General features: G+C 43.2%; 1 protein-coding gene across 1 annotated transcript in view; it reads right to left on the bottom strand.

Annotated features, from left to right (window-relative positions):
- LOC119979120 (lamina-associated polypeptide 2, isoforms beta/delta/epsilon/gamma-like) overlaps nucleotides 1–23,243 on the bottom strand; it is a 75,584-nt gene that overhangs the window by 10,780 nt on the left and 41,561 nt on the right. Inside the window, 5 exon segments of the mRNA XM_038821127.1 lie at nucleotides 2,372–2,451; nucleotides 8,823–8,858; nucleotides 14,333–14,458; nucleotides 22,159–22,206; nucleotides 22,209–22,281. Of these exon segments, the coding sequence (XP_038677055.1) occupies nucleotides 2,372–2,451; nucleotides 8,823–8,858; nucleotides 14,333–14,458; nucleotides 22,159–22,206; nucleotides 22,209–22,281 (363 nt within the window).

Raw genomic sequence — 23,243 nt, 5'->3', positions numbered from 1 at the left:
CCCCCACCCCAACTGTCGCCCTCTCTGAAGCACCGTCCTCATAATCCTTTTCACCGTATCTGTCCACACAAACGACAAAACCAACCTATCCATCCCCATAGAAAATGGCATAAAGACTGGCAGGCACAGACATAAAAATAAAAACTGCGGTAAGAAGTTAATCTTAACCGCCTGCAGCTGGCCTGTAAATCCACTTTGACCCTACCCACCAGCCTCGTTAAGTTCAACTCATGTAGCCGAGCCTAGTCCCAAGCCACCTGCATTCCCAAGTGGGTTGTTGTCACTCGAAATGAGGCACCCAAAATGAAACCTCCACCTACATATTCCACCGCAAGTCCCTACATCAGACTATTGCAATCAAAAATCAGTTCCAGTGGTGAGGGGATTAGACAGAAGAACTCGAGGAGAGAGACTGAGAAAAAGGAAGAAAAAAGGCCTGGTTTCGAAGTTTGTGAAATCTACTGCTACCATTGAATGTCATGACCAGAATTGGTCGAATTATTTTCTTTACACCTTTCTTCATTTTCTCTTTGTCGTCCCAGACATGCTTTCAGTTAACAATTTTACTATAGAGCTGATTAACAGCATACAGATTTAGCTTTGGCCTGCTGTGAGAATTTTCAATCTTTTTTTTAACATCGATCTTTGTTCCTGATGTATTAATCCATAAAATGATCACTATAGATTTGACAGCAACATTCACACTGCAAATGTAATTATGTATTTAATACTGATGAGGTATAATTAAGGCAACAGAGTGCCATACTGTTACTAAAATAGATGTAGGCGCACAACTTGAATGAACTGATTAATTTAATTGGAGAATATTATATGCAGAGCTGTGCCGTTCCCAAAGCCTAGACCATATATTAGCTGTATCACAAAACTGGTTACAATTGCATTTAAGAAAATTGTAAAATTACATGGAATGTACAGCACTTTCGGTCATTCGGCTCAACTAACCTATGCCAGCATTTATTGCTGTGCATGAATCTCCTCCCTTCATCTATTCCCGTCAGCAAAACCTTCTATTGCTAACTCTCATTTTTATCTAGATTTCCCTTCAATGCATCTGTCCTCATTTCCCTGACTACCCCTTGTGGTAACAAGTTTAATTAATTTTTAAAAAATGTACCCAATTCTTTTTTTTCCAATTAAGAGGCAATTTAGCGTGACCAATTCATCTACCCTGCACATCTTTTTGGGTTGTGGGGCGAGACCCACGCAGACACGGGGAGAATGTGCAACTCCACACCTACAGTGACCCAGGGCCAGGATCGAATTCGGGTCATCAGCGCCTTGAGGCAGCAGTGCTGTGCTGCCCACAGGTTTCAATTTCTAATCATTCTTTGGGTAGAGGTTTCTCTTGAATTCCTCACTGGATTTAGTACGGACTATTTTATATTCAAGGCTACCAATTTTGGTTTCTCCCGTATCTATTCTATCAAGCCCCTTGATAATTTTAAACTCTACTATTTGGTCACTCAAGAAAAACCGTCCACCTGTTCAACCTCATCATTGCAATTCACCTCGACACCTTCTCCAGTACCTTCATGTCCTGTTATTAATAGAAACAAGAACAGAACATTTTTCCATGTGCTCTAAACCAGGTTTGTTACAAATTCAAAATAACTTCACCGTTTCCCAATTTTATTCCTGTAGAAATGAAATAAAATGTTTTGATTTTTAAAATAGCCGTGACAACCTACATTGCTACTTTTGGCGATTTGTGTACCTGTATTCTAGATTCCTTTCCCCCATTTAAGACTTATTTTGCAAACAATACATGTGGTCTCCTATTCTTGCTACCAAAATTTAAGAACTCACATTATGTTCAATTTGTTAATTACACACACATTAGGTAAATTTACTAATGTTATCTTGTATTTTGTTGCAGTCTTCATTAACTATAGCTGCAATATGATATCTTCACGTTCTGAAATTGTACTTCCAATTCTACAGTCCGAATCATTTGTGCAAATTGTGAACGGCAGCAGCTCCAATGGAACACCAAGTTCCACCTTTTGCCAATTTGGGGTGGTGAAGTATAAATAGATATTACACAAAAGGTAAATAAGGTATTCACTTATCATGAGTATTCATTTATCATGAGTTTCCTCACTTCTGTTTCCATTCCGCTATTTTCTTAATGTGAGTGGCCTATTTTAGAAATTTGATCAGCCAAAATTGACCAGCCCAGTGGAAAAGAAAGTTGATCATGTAGCATGATCTAACCAAACAAAAAAAAAAATCAGTCTGTTTCGGGCGGGATTAGTGGGTTGCTCCCGGCACTTGTAGCCTCCAATTCTGGTGGAATGTGGCTGGTAAATCACAACCACACTTTTCACCAAATTTATATAGGCATCATTACCTGAATTGGTTCAGATTTGCTTGTACTACTTGCCGCTGTGGCCGTGACTTTCATTGTGTTTTGCCTTTGATATGAAGAATCTGAAGAGACATACATTGATAACATGATTATTACAATTTCCTAAATTCAGAGTACAGCAGAATATGATTGGGGATTAACTCCATAATTGGGGATTAATACCATTGGCTATACCATTCTAAGCTTCAGTTTTATGATTCAGCAGGTGTTTTGCCATCATTAATCCACACTACAGTATGTGCTGTCTCCCAAACCATGAAATAATAATCAATGTCCTAGAGTGAACAAGGTTCCATTTTAAAGACCAAGGTTCCATAAATGATGGGCGTAATTCTCCGCTGGTGGCCAAAGTCGTGGAGGCCGTCATGAACTCAGTTGAGGTTCACGACGGCCTTGGGGCCCGCTCCCTGCACATAATTCACCCCCACCCGGGGGGCTAGGAGTGGGCCTCCGTCTTTCCTGACGTGACCTCGTTGCGCCGGAAATGACGTGCAAAACGGCGCATTTGTGAGGTCATCCGCGCATGCGCGGGTTGCCGGCTCCAACCCGCGCATGCGCGAATTACTTCATCGCGCAGACGGCGCGAACCGCGCTGCGCGGTGGCCATCTTTCTCCTCAGCTGCTTGGCAAGACGTGGCGGCTTGATCTTGCCGGGTGGCGGAGGGGAAAGAGTGCGTCCGTTTTGGACGCTGGCCCGACGATCGGTGGGCACCGATCGCGGGTCTGTCCCCTCCCGAGCACAGTCGTGGTGCTCCCATGCCAATCGGGCCCCTAGATGCCCCAAACGGGCATCTGGCGCCCGTTTCACGAATGCAGCAACTGGGTGTGGTTGCTGCCGTGGTGAAACGGGCGTGAAGGGCTGGCTGCTCGGCCTCGGAGAATCGCCGTGAATACGGCGAGCGGCGATTTTTCTCAGCCGGGGGGGGGGGGGGGGGGAGAAAATCGCTGGGGGCGCCAGGGGGGCGTAAAATATGTCGGGAGGCCCTCCCGCGATTCTCCACACCGCGTGGGGAGCGGAGAATTCTGCCCGATGTCTTGAGACATTAGACTCTAAAATGCCCAAAGCCGATGTTGCAGGACGAGCTAATTCAAAGGATGCCATTAACCAATTGGACAACGGTCAGGAACAGTTAAAGGCATTGCTGTTATAATTCATCATTATGATTTGTTTCAGTAATTCAAAAGTAATGCAAATTGGTTAAAAACAGTGGCAAAATTATCATGATTACAAGTGAATTTTGATTAACTTGATTTCATCATTTCAAAATTCTAAGAAGGTGAATAAGATCACTAACATGAATCATAATTAAGGCTCTAAATGTGCATGGGATGCACAGAATTTATGGCAATAAAAAATGAGAACCTGTGAAATTAGTTTCTTAAGATCAAAAGCAAGACACAGAAAGTATACGCGTCTTTAGGTTGCCACGTTCAATGGTCATAACCAATCATTTAGTAGGGTGTATTGCTTTATAGTGAAACACTGCCCTGTTTTATGTCTTATTTGTAGAAAATGTAGATGTGTAAAGGTGCAGGCTAACACACAGGCACCAGAAGTTTTTGACCTAGAAAGTTGGTCCACCTCAGACTCAGTAAGTGGTGGTTATCTGCAGAAGAAAGGAGAGACACCAACATCCTTTCTGACAACTGAGGTAATGGAACAGTGCTTCTTTCCCTTGTCACAATCATTTCAAATAAATTCATTATCTTCAGGAAAAATCCTTACTCACTCTATTGAATAGAGTATCTGTACTTATCTCAGTCGTTACTCATTTTTCGAATTGGTTTTATCTGGTTACATTTATTTATTTTTATTTGTATATAAATTCTAATGAGTCACTGAGCTACAGAATCATTAAAAAAATCAGGATGGGAGTCAGCCAATTAGTTCCTGTAATTGAGGTGGTGCTGTTTTCATGTCAGAGTGATCTCCTCTTTCCAATTTCCCTGCATTTGCCCTGTACTTTTTCATATTTAAATCTTCTATAATTTTCACAATTTAGAACCCACATCAGAAAAATGGACACCCTCTGGCTCGCAAATGTGATTATTCTTCAATTGCTCTTGTGCGGTTCAAATTTTCAGGTGCAGGAGTGTTTTTGTCTTTTTAACTTGTTCTTGGGATGTGGCAATGGTTACAAAGAGCATATTTTGCCAATCCCGAATGCTCTCGAGAAGGTGGGGATGAGCTGTCCTCTTAAATTGTTGCAGTCAGTGTGGTGTAGGTACATCCACAATGTTGTTAGGTAGGGAGGAACTTTCAGGATTTTGACCCAGCGACAATGAAGACACAGTGATATAGGACGGGATTCTCCGACCCTGCGTCGTCGGAGAATCGGTGGCGGGCCGTGCGAATCGCGCCACGCGATTCGGTGCCATTGGCACCGGCGTGGTTGGCCCGGCCGGCCCACCGATTCTCCGGCTCGGACAGGCCGAGCGGCCATAAGAAAAGAGCCGAATCCCACCGGCGCCGTTCTAACCTGCTCTGGGCTGGCGGGACCCTCGCCGTGTAAGGGTCGGGTGGCGGCCTTTGGGGGGGGGGGGGGGGGGCCTCCAATGTGGCCTGGTCCGCGATTGGGTCCCACCGATTGGTGGGCCGGCCTCTGTGGCTGGGTGCCTCCTTTCCTACGCACCGGCCCCTGTAGTCCTGCGCCATGTTGCGTAGGGGCTGGCGCGTTGAAGGAGGCCACTGCGCATGCGCACGTTTGCACCGGTGCCACTGCGCATGTCCTCGTTGGCACCGGTGCAACTGCCCATGCGCGGACCATGCTCACGTGGGGATCTGAAGCTAGAGCAGCGCGAACTGCTCCAGCACCGTGCTGGCCCCTTGGAGGTATCAGAATTAGTTGTGGGAGCGGTCCGTATGACGGCATTTACGACAGCGTGGAAACTCTGCCGCGGGATTGGAGAATCCCGCCCATTGTTGTCAGGAAGGCGAAAAACTTGGAGAAAAACATGCAGGTGGTGGCGTTCCTATGAGTCTACTACCTTTGCAGATAATAGGTTTGCAAGGTGCTATCGAAGGAGCCTTTGAAATATTTTGGACGCTTCTAAATTTTCCTTACCGAGACTGGCTCTATATTTTGTTCATTTTAATGTATTTTTATGCTGCAACTATGTCACATTATAAAATGAAAAGCTTTGTAATCGTGCTGGACCTGAATAATGATTAAATAAGTATGTAACTTAAATTTTCATATTTACAGTAGAAATATATGATATGGATAAATTTCATTTTCTGATTGTTTACATTGATTTCTGGGCATAAATTCCCAGTGTCATTGGGATAATTGGGCGTTAGTTGACATTGGCAAAACGGGTGCAACACTGGGTCCATTTTCAGGTCTAAAGTTTGAGTTGTTTCTTGGCCACTGGTAATGCTTTGTGACTGTATTTAGAGGAGCACATACTAAAGTATGTTTATGGAATTATCCAAGCACAATGAAGGGCACAGTGCATTCTCAATTAGTGGAAGTCTGTCAGGATATACTTGATTGAAGTGCCCACAGGGGGAGGGAAGAAACTGACCAGAAATCCTGCTTATTAAGCCTTTTCCGCTTGTGCTGGAAGTGCCAATATAGATATTTAGGGAGGGTAGAATTGGGCTTATACAGCCTATTAACGCTCACCATGACTTTCTCACACCTGTGTAATGTACTGGAGAGAGCCTGTGAGACCACTCTGAAAGGTGGCCAATATTTTTCATCCTTCCTAAATGTAGCTAGATCTTCAAGAGTCCATGCTCTGGACTCTTGAACCAAACCTGGATTGTTTTCCTTTTCCAAATGTGCAATTGTGAAATATTACCAAAGTTTGAAGAGAAATGGATCATTTCAGTCTAGGAGTGTAATGTCTAGATTATATTCAACAGCACCCAGAAACTCTTTCGCTCTTTAATCTATGGAACAACACAACTTTTTGCACAAAACATCAAATGGATATTTAATTTCTAGAATCAGTCTGAACGGAGACTCCCATGCAATCTTGATTTTGAGCAATCTAAACAGTCATGAGAGTTCAATCCAGGCATGGAGTTCAATCCAGGCAAATGCGAGGTGATGCATTTTGGAAGATCTAACTCAAGGGCAGACTATATGGTCAATGGAAGAGTCCTGGGGAAAATTGATGTACAGAGAGATCTGGGAGTTCAGATCCATTGTACCCTGAAGGTGGCTGTGCAGGTCGATAGAGTGGTCAAGAAGGCATACAGCATGCTTGTCTTCATCGGATGGGGTATTGAGTACAAGAGTCGGCAGGTCATGTTACAGTTGTATCGGACTTTGGTTAGGCCACATTTGGAATACTGCGTGCAGTTCTGGTCGCCACATTACCAGAAGGATGTGGATGCTTTGGAGTGGGTGCAGAGGAGTTTCACCAGGATGTTGCCTGGTATGGAGGGTGCTAGCTATGAAGAAAGGTTGAGTAGATTAGGATTGTTTTCATTGGAAAGACGGAGGTTGAGGGGAGACCTGATTTGAGGTCTACAAAATTATGAGAGGTATGGACAGGATGGATAGCAACAAGCTTTGTCCAAGAGTGGAGGTGTCAATTACAAGGGGTCACGATTTCAAGGTCAGAGGGGAAAAGTTTAAGGGAGATGTGCATGGAAAGTTTTTTTACGCAGAGGGTGGTGGGTGCCTGGAATGCTTTGCCAGCGGAGGTGGTAGAGGCGGGTACGATAGCATCATTTAAGATGCATCTGGACAGATATATGAACGGGTGGGGAACAGAGAGAAGTAGACCTTGCAAAATAGGCAACAGGTTTAGATAAAGGATCTGGATCGGCGCAGGCTGGGAGGGCCGAAGGGCCTGTTCCTGTGCTGTAATTTTCTTTGTTCTTTGTTCAATTTCCCAATGCACGATACAGCAAAACTGTAACGTAGGTTATCTAGACCTGAAATGTTAGCTCCAGTAGAAAGCAGCCCGTTTGATTGCCACCCCTTCCACTAATATTCAATCCCTCCCCCACCAATGAACAGTGGCAGCCGTGTCTACCATCTGTAAGATGCACTACAGGAACTCACCAAGGTTCCTTAGGTAGTACCTCCCAAACCCAAGACTACTACCATCTAAGAGGACAAGAGCAGCAAATACCTGGGGACACCACCACCGTGGGAGTACCCCGCCAAGCCACACACCACCCTGACTTGGAAATATGTTACCATCCCTTCACCACTACTGGGTAAAAATCCTGGGACTCCCTCCCCAACAGCACTGTGGGAGTACCTACACCTCTGAGTGCAGCAGTTCAAGAATTCAACTCACCACCACCTTCTCAAGAGCAACTAGGGATGGGTAATAAATTCTAGTCTACTCAGCGACGCCCAATCCCGTAAAATGAATAAATAAAAAAATCTACAATGAGGCTATTATAAATTTAAATGATCGGTTCAGGCAAATAAGAATCCCTGGTTGGAATATAAAACCCAATGTTACGATTCCAGCTGATGTTAAGACTAGACAAGCCCCAAAGTGAAATATGGCTTGATAGATCCTAAACTTTGCTTTCTTTGAAGAAAATGTGAAAGTCCATATTGAAGATATTCACAAGAGAATGCCAGTGTACGTTTAGCAAAAATATAACACATTTTTTGAAACAAGAAAAATGACTATATTTCATTAGACAAAAAGGATGGAATGATACCAGAAAATGATTCATACGGACACAATTCCTTTTATCCCGGCAATACCGTTACAGACACAAACCCCAGTGATTTACCACCATTTGAAAACCAAGGCTTCTTGATTTGGGCTCGGGGGGGGGGTGGGGGGGGGGGGGACAGCCCCAAAGATTAACGTGATTCCCTCCGGGATTGCATCTGCCTTGATCCAAACGCAATTTCATGTTAGGGTGGACTGGGTCATGGATGGAAAGCCTGCTCGCGCTCCTATTAAGCTACTTAAGGGCCGTTTCCCACCCAGCCTCAATTTTAGGCTGACAGCTGGATCAGGGTGCCAAATATAAAAAGGTTATCTTGATCTCGGGTGGGAAGCGCCTCACGTGTGTTCACCAATCTGAAAATCTAAGCCATGGATTCCCCTAAATGGAGTTCCTCAGCAGTCTTGCAGGAATTAAGAGGGAGTTTAGAACTCCTGGTTTCACTGTCTTTTGCATACATGCACTGACTGAGCTGCCCTTCTGTCTTTCCCGATGTCTGTGTATCCCTGGACCACTGTCGCTCGGCAACAGCAGTTTTTCTACTTTGTTTTTTTTCCCTAAAATCACTAACCCCTTTGTAACTCATTTCTCTGCATCAAAGGCTGTAAAACCTCATTATAAATATACGTTTTACAAACAGGACTTCCAGGTTTCCCAGCACCAAGCTCCCAAAAAACGCACAAAATGAAAATAGAACCATGATCCACCTCTCAACACACAAATATAAATTAAACTTGAAGTTATACAGTATTCCTAACACTAGTTTCAACTCACCAATTATGGTGCGTGTGGAGCCCTCAGGAGGAAAGTCTGCAAAAGAGAATTACAATTTTGTAAATATTTCAATTTAAAAGGAAAGCAAGGCAGAATAGAGGAGTTAGAAAATCAAGCAGATATAAAATCTGATCCACTTATAAATGGTGAAAGCTTATATATTTGGGAATTCAAACCCAGTGATAATCATTCCGGTACCTCAACTGACACACTTCACAATTTCTACTCTTAAGTACAGGCCATGATTTAATGGCGTTATCTGAGGTCCTCAGAATTTAAGTGTTGAATGCATGAATTGGAAGACCAATTCGAAGAGGAATTCAGAAAAATTCAGATTTAATTGGAAACATTATAAATGTAAACAAGTATCTCTCCTTTAAACTCCATCTTCATACAATTGCCAAATCTTCTGTGTACTATGGGCTAATTTTCAAAAGAATATGACCATGCCATTGTTCCTCGGTCCATTTTGTCATTGATTGATGGATGCATCCAACAACTGATGAGCACGGTCAAGATGAAACTTCAGGTTATACAAAGATTAAGTGAAACAGGATAATATACTGTTCTTTCATTTACGGGTCACATGTTGAATTGCAGTCTGGATCAATGCTAACTACTGAAAGGATTTATGGTTGGAACTGAAATTAGCTTGTAAATGCTCAATCCTACTTGAAACGTAGAAACAAAATAGGAGTAGGAGTTAAGAGTAGGAGTTAGCCATTTGGCCCTTTGAGCCTGCTCTGCCATTCAATATGATATTAGCTGATCGTCTATCTCAACATCATCAACTCTTGCGCTCTCCCCATACTCCTCAACATCTTTGGAGCCTTGAAATCTATTTCATTCTTAATTATATTCAGTGACTTGCCCTCCACAACCTTCTGTGGTAGAGAGTTCCACAGGTTCACCACTCTCCGAGTGAAGAGGTTTCTCTTGATCTCATTCCTGAATGGCCTATTCTGTACCCTGAGATGGTGACCACTTCTAGACCGTCCAAACAAAGAAAACAACATCCATGCATCCCGTCTGTCCAGTCCTGTCATATTTTATACGTTTCAATGAGACCCCCTCTCATTCTTCTAAATTCCAATGAATACAGGCCTAGTTGACTCAATCATTCCTTGTACAACAATCCTGCCATCCCAGGAATTAGTCTGGTGAATATTTGTTGCACTTCTTTATGGAAAGTATATCCTTTCCTGGATGAGACAAAAACTGCACACAGTACACAAAGGCCCTGTCCAGCTGCAGCAAGATATCCTTGTTCCTATACTCAAGTCCTCTTGCAATGAAGGCCAATACAATTTGCATTCTTAACTGATTGCTGCACCTGTTTGCTTTAAGTGACTGGTGTACATCGACACTTCCAAATTTATCACCACTTAAATAATACTCTGCCATTATGTTTCTCACTTTACGTTCATCCACACTATATTGCATCTGCCATGTACTTGTCCACTCTCTCAACTTGTCTCAATCACCTCTTACATCCTCCTCACCACTCACGCTCATCACCAAGTTTTGTGTCGTTAACAAACTGAAAATATTACATTTTGCATTCTCATCCAAATCAGTGATGTATGTGTGACCAGCAGGGGCTCGCACCACGGATCCCTGTGGGACTCCAGCAGTTACCGTCTGCTACTCTGAAAGAAAAAAACATTTATCACTACTCTCTGTTTCCTATCTGCTAACCAATTTTCAATCCATGCTATACCCCTCAGGGGTTTCATTTGTACACTTGCCCTCTTCTGGGGAACTTTATCAAAATCTTTCTGAAAATCCAAATACGCCACATCCACTGGTTCACCTTTATCAATTCTGCTAGTTACATCCTTAAAAACTCCATGTTTATCAAATATGATTTCCCTTTCATAAATCCATGTTGACTAGGTAAAAATTCACATCATAAATACTTGGCACCAAGTGGCAATCTGTTCCAGATAAGATTGTAATACAAAGAGGACAGGTGAAGCAGATCTACAATCTACAATTAACCTGTTCCCTATTTAAAGTCTCTGATGTAAAGAGCAAATAGCTAAAAATGCAATCCCCAAACTGTCACATTTTTCACCTGGATTATTGTAAAATTCATTCCAAACTCATGTATTTGTTTAGAAACTGAAGGGAAAAAACTTATCAGATAACAATAAAAAAAATTCCGCTGAAATATACGATCCTAAACATAAGGAATGGAAGATAGTTGTACATTTAGTGCTGTCTCAGGGTCATTTCATTGATTTATTGAGCTTTTACTTTAAAAGTTATGAATGCAGACAGTCCAGAACGATTAATGATTTAGACTTGTGAATCATAAATACTATTTCTAAATTTACAGATTACACCAAAGTAGTGGTGGTGGGTGGAACATACAATACAGAGGAGGACAGCAACCGTACAGGAGGACATTAATAAAAATTACAGAACATGCAATGATTGGCAAATGAAGTTCAACACAAATGTAAGCAGCACGTTTTCGTAGAAAGAATAGGAAGTCAATTATTAATTGGAAGGTGCCAAGTCTAGGTGGGTAAGGGATCTTGGGAGTCCAAATACACAAAATCACTAAAAGCTGTGTCACAGGTTAGCACCGTCATTAAAAAGACAAACAAAGCACTGGGTTTTATTTCTAGAGGGATAGATTAGAAAAACAGGGAGGTTATGCCAAATCTATATTGATCATTGGTTAGACTACATTTAGAATAGACTACATCCTGAGGAAGGAGCTGTGCTCCGAAAGCTCGTGTTTGAATCAAACCTGTTGGACTTTAACCTGGTGTTGTAAGACTTCTTACTGTACATTTAGAATAGAGTAAAGTTCTGGTCACCATAAAATAAAAACGATATGGTGTCAGGGAAAGAGATAGTTTAAATGATTTATATTTGTATTATGCGTGTTAGAAATAAGTTGCGCGAATCAGAGACTGTGTTGTGCCCGGCACGGATCGGGATGGTCAAAATCGAGATTCGTGCCAGGTGAGAACCATTTTGTGATTCACCCAGCCAGCTCCCGATGGTGAGTTCCGATCACACCCAAACATGGCGAGAATATCATTAACCCCCATTTGCATTAATTTTAATCTCACTGAGATTGAAGTTGAATGCAGCGGCCTCCTAGGAATTACCTGATTCCCCAGCGGGAGGTCAAGCGGGCATAATTTAGTGCTCCTTTTCAAAAACAGGAACCTGGCTCAATGGCTACTGACAAGAAGTGAGGAGGCAAGTACCCATTTCCCAGTATGCAGCTCAAGGGCACCAGTGCCACTGCCCCAGTGCTGGGAGGTTCCTGTCAGGGGGATTGGGGATTGTTCAGAGGGGCTGTTCCAGATCATGGGTCACCCCTATGCTGGGGGCGAGCGGCAGTGTGTCTGTGAGGCCTTCAAGCTCTATCTACCAAACTCTTCCAGGACAGAGCCCTGCTAAGGCTTCTATCCTGAAATTCAATTTGGCTGTGAGCAGCCCAAAGCTGCACAGCTCAAGGCTATTTCAAATGAAGAATTAGCCAGGTAGTTATGAGAGACTTAAAGCTCCTCAGCTCTGAAGTGCCTCCTCGAGGACACAAGCGGCATGCCTCAGAGGACAATTAGCACATGCATGTGCAGCACCTTTGATGCCTGAATACTGTGCCTGAACTCTGTCACAGTTGGGAGATATTAGGAACTGAATAGGGTCCAAGTTATAGCAGCAATCTAGGGTTAGACAGACTGAGTGAAAAGACTGTCAGCAGCAGAGTCAGCGGGATACACCCACACCCCTAGTTACCTTGTCCCATTCAGATTTAACCTTGTTCGCGGGAATACACTGTTCCGCCAGGATCATCTACTCAAGATCATTACCATTCGGGACAAATTATTTGACCAGCCATTATCCCATCGCAGTCTGATAACCTATTTGTCCGTCAATGGAAGGTTAATTGCATATGAATGACATAGCTCTGCTCTTTTGCAGAAACAAGTCGGAAATCAGACAGCAAGATAACGATAATGGATTCAATTCTGGCCAACTCAGGGTAGAAACCTTTGTTTAGGGGTGGGCGGAGCTTAAAGAGAGAAAGAGTGCTCTTCTGAACAGTTACAAGAAAAGGCTGCGAAAATCGACCAGGCAGATCATGAAAGTTGCCACCAAGGCAGGCTTTGGAAAGCGGTTCTGAAGAAATGTTCCGAATGGTAGGAAAATTGCTTATAAATGAAAGTATTGCCTTGGTTGCTTGTGTAAACAGAATAAGAGCGACATGGTTAATTAAAGTGCTTTTAACGGGAACTAGTGTATTAACATTAAGAAACTGCATGTAATCTGTTATGATGTGGAGATGCCAATGTTGGACTGGGGTGAGCACAGTAAGCAGTCTTACAACACCAGGTTAAAGTCCAACAGGTTTGTTTCAAATCACTAGCTTTGGAGCACCGCTCCTTAGATGAATGACGAGGTAGGTTCCAGAAACATATATACAGACGATACTTTGAATGTGAGCATTTACAGGTAATTAAGTCTTTATAGATCCAGAGAGAGTGGTAATCCGAGGTTAAAGAGGTGCGAGTTGTCTCAAACCAGGACAGTTGGTAGGGTTTTGCAAGCCCTGGCCATATGTGGTGGCACGTTTTGCCCGAGTCTGAAGGTTATGGGTTTAAGTTTCACTCCAGAATCTGGACTAGCAATTCAATTCAATACTAAAAGAGTATTTTGTCTAACTGTATTAAAAAAAAATGGAGTAATTTGTTATTAAATTTTTTTTTTAAGTTTAGAGAACCCAATTATTTTTTCCAATCCTACCAATTTATCATGGCCAATCCACCTAACTTGCACATCTTTGGGTTGTGGGATAAGACCCACAAAGACACGGGGAGAATGCACAACCTCCACACAGACAGTGACCCGGGCCGGAATAGAACCCAAGTCCTCAACACTGTAGGCAGCAGTGCTAACCACTACGCCACTGTGCCGCCCAGTACTTTGTTAGAAAAGAAAAGCCAGCAGTTGAAATAACTTTTTCACATGATCCATGGCAACTCAGTAAAATGCAATTTCTCTTCAGGGCCACTTCATAATTAAAGAATTCTTAAGTCTACAGACTGTACAGCATGATGCAGTGAATCAAATTTGACAACAAAATCACAGATTTGGATTCAGCAGGAGGCAGAGAAACAAGCTTGCCAGAGAGCCGGCTAGAGCCAAAGTAGTAAGCAAGTGTCATTAAAGAAACTTGAGCTCTACTGAAGGGTCACATTAGAAGATATTACTGATCCTTTCTTTTATACGCTGCCTGGTCCTGCAAAACTTTTCTAGTTTGTAGACATTATTACTATGTACACAGACTGTGACTTTCAAAACAAGCAAGATATTAAAAATAAATATAAACGAAATACACAGCAGGCCAGGTACATCTGTTGAGAGAAACAGATTTCAGGTCGATCTAATTCTGCCTATCACCATAAATGCTACCTGACCTGCTGAGTATTTCTAGCAACTACAACATTTTGCCTTTATATTGAAAATGATGACAACTTTACCGTCTTCCTCTTCACTGTCTGAGTATTGGTCAACATCTCCTGTTCCATTTTGTTTGAGTGGTGGCACAGCAGGCCCTTGTCCCATCAATTTCAGCAGCTTTTTTTCATAAACCATTCTAGTAGTGGCTACAAAATAGAGAGGGGAACAAGGTCAACACAAAACAACACTGAAGAATGATGAGCAAATAGACAATCTGTGGAATATTTGGAAGGATGGCAGCAGGTTAAGTATACATTCATGGAAAGTGGCAAAATCAGGATTGTTTTGTATGCTCGTTTGGGGTCATTCAATTGTGGAAGGGGAAAAAATGGAAAGTGGAGAACAAAAATGATTAATTTTGTAAAAAAGTTACATTTTGTTTAACTAACACAGACTCAACTGTGTGACAAGGGAATAAACTTAATCACCGACTAGCGTTTTCTAGGAACATAGGAACATGAGTAGGCCATTCAGCCCCTTGAGCCTGCTCCACCATTCAATGGCTGATCTGTGGCCTAACTCTATTTGCTTAACAAAAATATATCTAGCTCAGATTTAAAATGAACAATTGATGTAGCATTAATTGCCGTTTGTGGAAGAGTTCCAAACCTCTCCACCCTTTTGTGTGTCGAAGTACTTCCGACCATCTCTCCCGAATTGTCTGGCCCTAATGTTTAGACTATGCCCCCTAGTTTTAGAATCTCCAACCAGTGTAAACAGATATCTTTATCTACCCAGTCTTTCCTATTAATATCTTGACTATTTTGATCAGGTCACCCCTTAACCTTCTACATTCTAGAGAAAACAGGCCTAATTTGTCTCTCTCCTCATAACTTAATCCCTGAAGTTCAGATATCAGATATATTCCCGTACCGGCCTCCCCGAACAGGCGGCGGAATGTGGTGACTAGGGGCTTTTCACAGTAACTTCATTGAAGACTACTTGTGACAATAAGCGATTATTAATTTAATTAATTAATATCAACACTCTCTCCAAGGCCACAATATCCTTCCTGAGGCGTGGTGGCCTGATTTGCTCACAGTACTGCAAGCGGGGTCTAACCAGGGTTTTGTAAAGCACCAGGGTCCCAGGTTCAATTCCCGTCTTGGGTCACTGTCTGTGAGGAGTTTGCAAGTTCCCCCTGTGTCTGCATGGGTTTCGTCCAGGTGCTCCGGTCCCGAAAGACGTGCTATTAGGTAATTTGGACATTCGGAATTCTCCGTTTACCCGAACAGAGCGCTGGAATGGTGGCAACTAGGGGCTTTTCACAGTAACTTCATTGCAGTGTTAGTGTAAGCCTACTTGTGAAAATAAAGATGATCATTATTAAAGCCACTGCAGAACTTCTGCATCCTGATACTGCAATCCTCTAGATATAAAGGCCAGCATTCCATTAGCCTTCTTGGTTTTTGCTGCACTAGCTTGTGGCATTTTAAAGATCTATGCATCTGAACCCCCAGATCTCTTTTGGACATCTACTAAATTTAGCTTCATACCGTCTAGAAAGTGCCCTGATCTGTCCTTTTTGGTCCAAAATGGATAATAACCTTACACTTGCTTGCTTTGAAATCCATCTGCCAGTTTTGTAGTCTATCAATAATCCCTTTGTAATTTTATGCCGTCATCTACACTTTCTAGTAGTACAAGACAGATCAAGGACTTGTTATGGAAGTAAATTACATCTAAAAATTAAAATGTTTAAATCATTACACTACTCAAATCAAGAACATTTCTACATAAACAGAGCAACAACAATAATTGCTATTTATATGGTACCTTTAAAATCATAAAGCACCCTAATGCGCTTGAGGTGTAAGACCTGACAAAATTTGACACTGAACCAATGGAGGAAATATTAGAGCACATGGCCAATGCTTGATCAAAAGATTAGGTTTAAGCAGTCTTGAATGAATGAGAGTGGTGTAGTATGCCAAAATCTAGAGACTGACAGCACAGTCACCATGGGTGAGAAAAAAGGCATGAATTAGGGCCAAACTAATTTAGTGCCTTGACCCACTTCAATTCGCATACCGTCGCAACCGGTCCACATCAGATGCCATTTCCCTGGCCTTACACTCATCCCTAGAACATCTCGAAAACAAGGACTCCTACATCAGACTGCTATTTATTGACTACAGCTCCGCCTTCAACACCATAATCCCAGCCAAGCTCATATCAAAGCTCCAAAACTTAGGACTTGGCTCTCCACTCTGCAACTGGATCCTTGACTTTCTGACCAACAGACCACAGTCAGTAAGAATGAACACCAACACCTCCTCCACAATAGTCCTCAACACCGGTGCCCCGCAAGGCTGCGTACTTAGCCCCCTACTCTACTCCCTGTACACACACGACTGCATGGCAAAACTTGGTTCCAACTCCATCTACAAGTTTGCTGACGATACGACCATAGTGGGCCGGATCTCGAACAACGACGAGTCTGAATACAGGAGGGAGATAGAGAACCTAGTGGAGTGGTGCAACGACAACAATCTCTCCCTTAATGCCAGCAAAACTAAAGAGCTGGTCATCGACTTCAGGAAGCATAGTACTGTACACACCCCTGTCAGCATCAACGGAGCTGAGGTAGAGATGGTGAGCAGCTTCAAATTCCTAGGGGTGCACATCACCAAAAATCTATCCTGGTCCACTCATGTCGACGCTATCACCAAGAAAGCACAACAGCGCCTTTACTTCCTCAGGAAACTAAGGAAATTTGGCATGTCCACATTAACCCGTACCAACTTTTACAGATGCACTATAGAGAGCATCCTCTCGGGCTGCATCACAGCCTGGTATGGCAACTGCTCGGCCCAGGACCGCAAGGAACTTCAGAGAGTCGTGAATACCGCCCAGTCCATCACACGAACCTGCCTCCCATCCATCGATTCCATCTACACCTCCCGCTGCCGGGGGAAAGCAGGCAGCATAATCAAGGATCCCTCCCACCCGGCTTACTCACTTTTCCAACTTCTTCCATCGGGCAGGAGATTCAGAAGTCTGAGAACACGGACGAACAGACTCAAAAACAGCTTCTTCCCCACTGTCACCAGACTCCTAAACGACCCTTTTATGGACTGTCCCCATTAATACTACACCCTGTCTGCTTCATCCGATGCCAATGCTTATGTAGTTACATTGTATATATTGTGTAGCCCTATTATGTATTCTCATGTACTTTCTTGAATTCTGTTCAATTCCCTTTCTTCCAATGTACTGAATGATCTGTTGAGCTGCTTGCAGAAAAATACTTTTCACTGTACCTCGGTACACGTGACAATAAACAAATCCAATCCAAAGCACCGAAATATTTGAAGTCACGCAAGAGAAGCAGTAAACTTTCAATTTGCTTGAAAATCTGTAGCTTGTTATAATTAAAAGGTTTAGTCACACCAACTTCCCACCTAACTAATATATAGAGCAAAAACGGGAAATACTCGGGCAGCATCTGTGGAGTGTGATAAAATCCAATTTTCTGTCTCCCCGTGTGCTAGAATTCTGTGGACACAGTAACATTTAAAGAACATAATAGTCTAAGGCGTGTTACATTTGTTCCTGACTAGTAAAAAAACTGCACCTCTGGTCGGATTTTGATATGTCACTCAGACTCCGTGTCAGTGAACAGTTCAAAGGCAGTCAGTTTTTTTGGTTAGTTAGGGAAGGAGTTCCAGGCAGCAACAATACTGTTAAGCTGGCTGTGCAGTAGGAATTGGGAAGGTCTGGTGGCTGTTTGATGACTCCAAGCTGTGGAAGAGGATAGGGCTTAAAAAAGTCCTGGAAACTACTGATAGTTCAGAGTGGGATGGGTCAATAATATCCGCAGCAATAGGGACAGGGACAGCTCAGTGAACTAGCTGCTTGGTAAAAAGCCGAAATATGCTTGTAAGCAGTTTCTGGAACCCTTGACAACGCAGTCTCAGAAGACATCGAAGTACCAGGCAGTGAGCAGTTATTAAGTCATTCTGAATTGGAGTAGCCTTGAGGGAATTCCAGGCTAGATCTTCAAAAGGTGCAGAATTGGGATCTCTTGAGATTTAGTGATTCTCAGTGTCTTTGAAGTTTGGGCAGGTTGCTGAGAAATCCGTGGAATCTACATGTGCACTATGGGGTGTTTGCCCACAGTTTAGCTGTTAATTCGTATGTGCCTCATGCTATTTGAATGTTCGAGTATAAGCTATATATTGTAGATCATTTTTAATTTCTAACTTAGTTTATTTTGTTTGTTCAAAACATGGAATCTTGTGGCTTTTTTTCTCTTATATCTCAACTTTGTCTACTTTAAACAAAAAGTTACTGGTCTCCTTCTATTGGATTGTACGGGAGATCTATTCCAGGATCATATTAAGAGTTAATGGTTTAGATTTTCAAATGGTTGAGGGATTGGGACCTGGTGTTGGGACAATTGTCAAATTGTTCTCCCAAGGTCGTCTTGGGATCTCAATGCTTCCAGGATATATCAGTTTTCCAAAGGGTTGGTAAGGAGGTGGATGTACAGGAACCACAATCACCGATAATGGCACATTAAACTGTTTTATGGGCTTGTTAAAGAGCATGTGTGGTTATGAATGGAATAATATTTTTCTAACCAAACTTCAACAGCTTGGTGCACGTTGGTGCACTGATACAAGGTTTACTGCAGAACCAAACAATATTTATTTGTCTTGGTGTTAAAATAAAATTTGATGGGCTCACTAGTGCCAGATCGAGCGATATACTTAAACTTGCCATTCTTGGCCACGTTCCACCCTACTTCACCTCCTAACCTTCTAAAGAACTGCCTACTCTATCCTGCAAGGAGGCTGCAGCCTACCTTTGTCACTGATGTCAGCCGGGCAACACCAAAGTCTTGGAGGCACCTGATGGCTCTAACTGGGCACCAAGCTCACCTCCTGCCCAATTAGTTAATTTGATTAAGTTGAGCAGTAAGTTTACAGATGATACGAAAATTGGTGGGGTGGTAAATAGGAAGGAGGATAGCCTTAGGTTTCAGAAGATACGGCTGATCAGTGGCAAATGGAATTCAAACCAGGTAAGTGAAAGGTGATGCACTTAGACAGGACTAACAAGATAAGGGAATATATGATGAAGAACACTGGGAAGCACCGAGGATCATAGAAACTTTTGTGTGCACATACACCAGTCCCTTAGGGCAGCAGGGCAGGTGATTGAAATGGTTAAGAAGGTATATGCAAACTTATCATGGCGTTCGTATGGGGGGGTAAAAATGCTAGGATCCCAAAGAAGGTCCTACAGAAAACAAAATCCAGGGGGGGGGCTAGCCCTCCCGAATCTACAATTCTACCACTGGGCGGCAACAGCCGAGCGAGTAAGGGGATGGATCCAGGAGCCAGAAGCCGAGTGGGTGTGTGCGGAGGAGGCCTCCTGCATGGGGACCTCCCTCCGGGCCCTCGCCACGGCAGCACTCCCATCCCCACCCAAGAAACACTCCAGCAGCCCAGTGGTGACAGCCACCCTCCAATCCTGGAACCAACTGCGGCAGCAATTTGGCCTGAACAAAATGTCGGACAAGGCTCCCATCTGCAACAACCATAGGTTCAAACCAGCACTGACTGACGCCACCTTCAAAAGGTGGAGACAGGACGGGGGGGACACTGACAGTCAGGGACCTATACACGGACGACAGGATCGCAACACTGGACGAACTGACAGAGAAATTTCAGCTAGCTGGGGGGAACGAGCTACGGTACTTGCAGCTCAAAAACTTCCTACGAAAGGAGACAAGGACGTAGCCACAACCGCCACGACAGACACTACTGGAAGACCTACTGGACGCAAGTATCCTAGAGAAAGGGAACTGTAGTGACATGTATGGCCGACTGGTAGATAGGGACGACACCGTACTGGACGCAACAAGAAGGAAATGGGAGGACGACCTGGGGATGGAGATAGGGTGGGGACTCTGGAGCGAAGCACTGCATAGGGTCAACTCCACCTCCACGTGCGCAAGGCTCAGCCTGACGCAACTAAAAGTGGTACATAGAGCCCACTTAACGAGAAACCGTATGAGTAGGTTCTTCCCGGAGGTGGAGGACAGATGTGAGCGGTGCCAAAGAGGCCCGGCCAACCACGTCCACATGTTCTGGTCTTGCCCCAGACTTGTGGAGTACTGGACAGCCTTCTTCGAGGCTATGTCCAAAGTGGTGGGGGTGAGGGTGGAGCCATGCCCGATAGTGGCGGTCTTCGGGGTTTCAGACCAGCCAGATCTATTCCTGGGGAGGAGGGCGGACGCCCTTGCCTTTGCCTCCCTGATCGCCCGCCGTAGAATCCTGTTTGGCTGGCGGTCAGCAGCACCGCCCAGAGCTGCAGACTGGCTGTCCGACCTCTCGGATTCTCTCCAAATGGAGAAAATCAATTCGCCATCCGAGGGTCGGACGACGGCTTCCACAGAACGTGGGAGCCATTCATGCAATTGTTCCGGGACCTGTTTGTGGCCAACGTACAAGAGGAAGAATAGTCGGGGGGAAGGTAGCCGGCGGGAGGGGGGGGGGGGGGGGGGGGGGGGGGGGGGGGGGGGGGGGCTACGGGCTCGTTACGGGAGTTTGATGGCTAGCTAAGGCCCAAAACCAAACTAAATAAATGCCAATAAACATGTTGGGGAATGTAAAATATGTATGCCGGCAAAGAGGGGGAGGCCACAGTTATTACTACGAAGATGCTCACCTGTAAATATAGATGTTAATTTTGCGTGTTTTTTTTTCACTCTCTAACAATTTGTATTTGTTCAATATAAAACATGAAAACTGAATTAAAAACATTTATTAAAAAAAAAGAAGGTATATGGTATACTTGCTTTTATTAGCCGAGGCATAGACTTGAAGAGCAGGGAGGTTATGCGGGAACTATATAAAACATTGGTTAGGCTACAGTTAGAGTATTGTGTGCAGTTCTGGAATCCATGTTATAGGAGGGAAATGATAGCACTGGAAAGGGCGCAGAGGAGATTTACTTAGGAAGAGAGATTAGATAGACTGGGGTTGTTTTCCTTGGAGCATAGAAGACTGATGGGGGACATGACAGAGATGTATAAATGAGAAAGGGCATAGCATAGATAATGTAGACAGGAAGAAATCTTTCCCTTTGGTGGAGGATCAGTGACCAGAGCAAATAGATTAAAGGTAAGGGGCAGGAGGTTTAGAGAGAATGTGAAGAAAAACCTTTTCACCCAGAGGGTGGTGCGAGTCTGGAACTTACTGCCTGAAAGGGTGGTGGAGATAGAGACCCTCACAACATTTGAGAAGTATTTAGATGTGTACTTGTGATGCTAAGGCATACAAGGCTATGGGCTAAGTGCTAGAAAATGGGATTAGAATGGTTAGGTGGTTGTTTTTTCTAAACCGATGCAGACACAATGGGCCTCAGGGCCTTCTCTGTGGTGTAGACCTCTATGACTCTATGAGGTCAGGACAGGGATTCACTCGGCTTTGAAAATACAGACTAATGTTTCAGGTCTGTCACTTTTGGTCAGAACTATCTGACAAAAGATCATCGACCAGAAATGTTAACCCTGTTCCTCTCCTCACAAATGCTGCCAGACTGGCTGAGTGCTTCCAGCATTTATAGTTCAGATATTGAACATCCGCTGTTTTGCTTTGCCACTTTGTTAAATGTTGATCACAGGAGCTCTGTAACTAAAGACAGATTTTTGCTGATTGAATTTTAAATGGAAGTAGTTATCATAACTTATCCTGGCTGCATCCATCAAAAGTAGCATTTATCCTATCGTCAACTCCAAATAAATCTAGTTATATTTTTGAAATTCCCATACCAAAACAATAGGCAGTGACTGAGCAGTGTAGAAAAATATATCTTTCAATTTTGTACGCACCCACAATAGGACCAGGCGTAACTCCATTTTTCATAAGCTGCTCTTTAATTCTTCGTTGCTCAGCTGTGTGACATCCATTTTATTTGTATGGTTATTTTCAATTTCTTTCAGTTTGGGTAGTTCCTTAGTTTCAAAGCAAACAAAAGACAAATGTACAGTTTAATAGCAGTTGCAGTGAAGTATACAGTATCACTACATCACAAAAGGAAGCTGACTAAAGATATGAACTGTAACACGTGCAAAAAAGTTTCTTTCAGGAGGGATAGGTAAATTAGTAAGATAAACACAGTATGGAAGGCAAATAACTACACATGCAAATAGATTCATCAAGTAAAAATTTAGAGCACTATCGAAAGGTTTTGTCGTGCCCAACTTGGTGATGCAACGAGGCTCCTAAATCTCGTGAGAGGCTTCTCATGGGATCTGCGATGCTTGGAACGTTTCGTGAGATCAAACGAGATCTCGCAAGACGTCGCAATCTGGATCTTGCTCTCACTGGCCTAGATCCAGCTCAAACTCAGCTCGTCAGTGCAGGGAATGAAATAAGTGCGGCCTCGGTGAGGCCAAAAAAAAAATGTCCAGTTTGATAGTGGGGTTGATCACATCCTGCTAAACGCACTCAAAACAGAACACTTTCTCTCCCCCCCCCCCCCCCCCATCAAATCGTGCTCTTAGTTTGAAAACACACATCAATGCATTTGTATTCAATTTATAAACAGCAGAATCTGCACAGTATTGTTAAGACAGATCATAAACTTTGAAATACAGCCATTTTATTAAAAAACTTGCCAATATTCCATGGAATATAAAACAATTATATTTTAATTGCATTGCTAATTTGTGGTCGAGGGTGTGTTACACCTTTAAGCAAATTCCACATAAACTGTGAAATTTCATGGTAACAAATGATTCACCCTATTAAGTTTTAGTAATTCAAAACTATCAAGTTTCTAACTTTGTAAAACGATCAGAACCTCACCCTCAATAAGTGGCCGGTAGGACCAAATTTTGTAGTGTTAAAGCCAATGGCTAAAAAGATTCCCAGGGTACAACACTTTTCAATTCAGAAAAATGCATTAAATTAC

This window comes from Scyliorhinus canicula, chromosome 15 (assembly GCF_902713615.1).
Source record: "Scyliorhinus canicula chromosome 15, sScyCan1.1, whole genome shotgun sequence".
NCBI classification, from domain to species: Eukaryota; Metazoa; Chordata; class Chondrichthyes; order Carcharhiniformes; family Scyliorhinidae; genus Scyliorhinus; species Scyliorhinus canicula.
The sequence above is the reverse complement of the archived record's forward strand: the minus strand, read 5'-3'. Positions and strand labels throughout refer to the sequence as shown.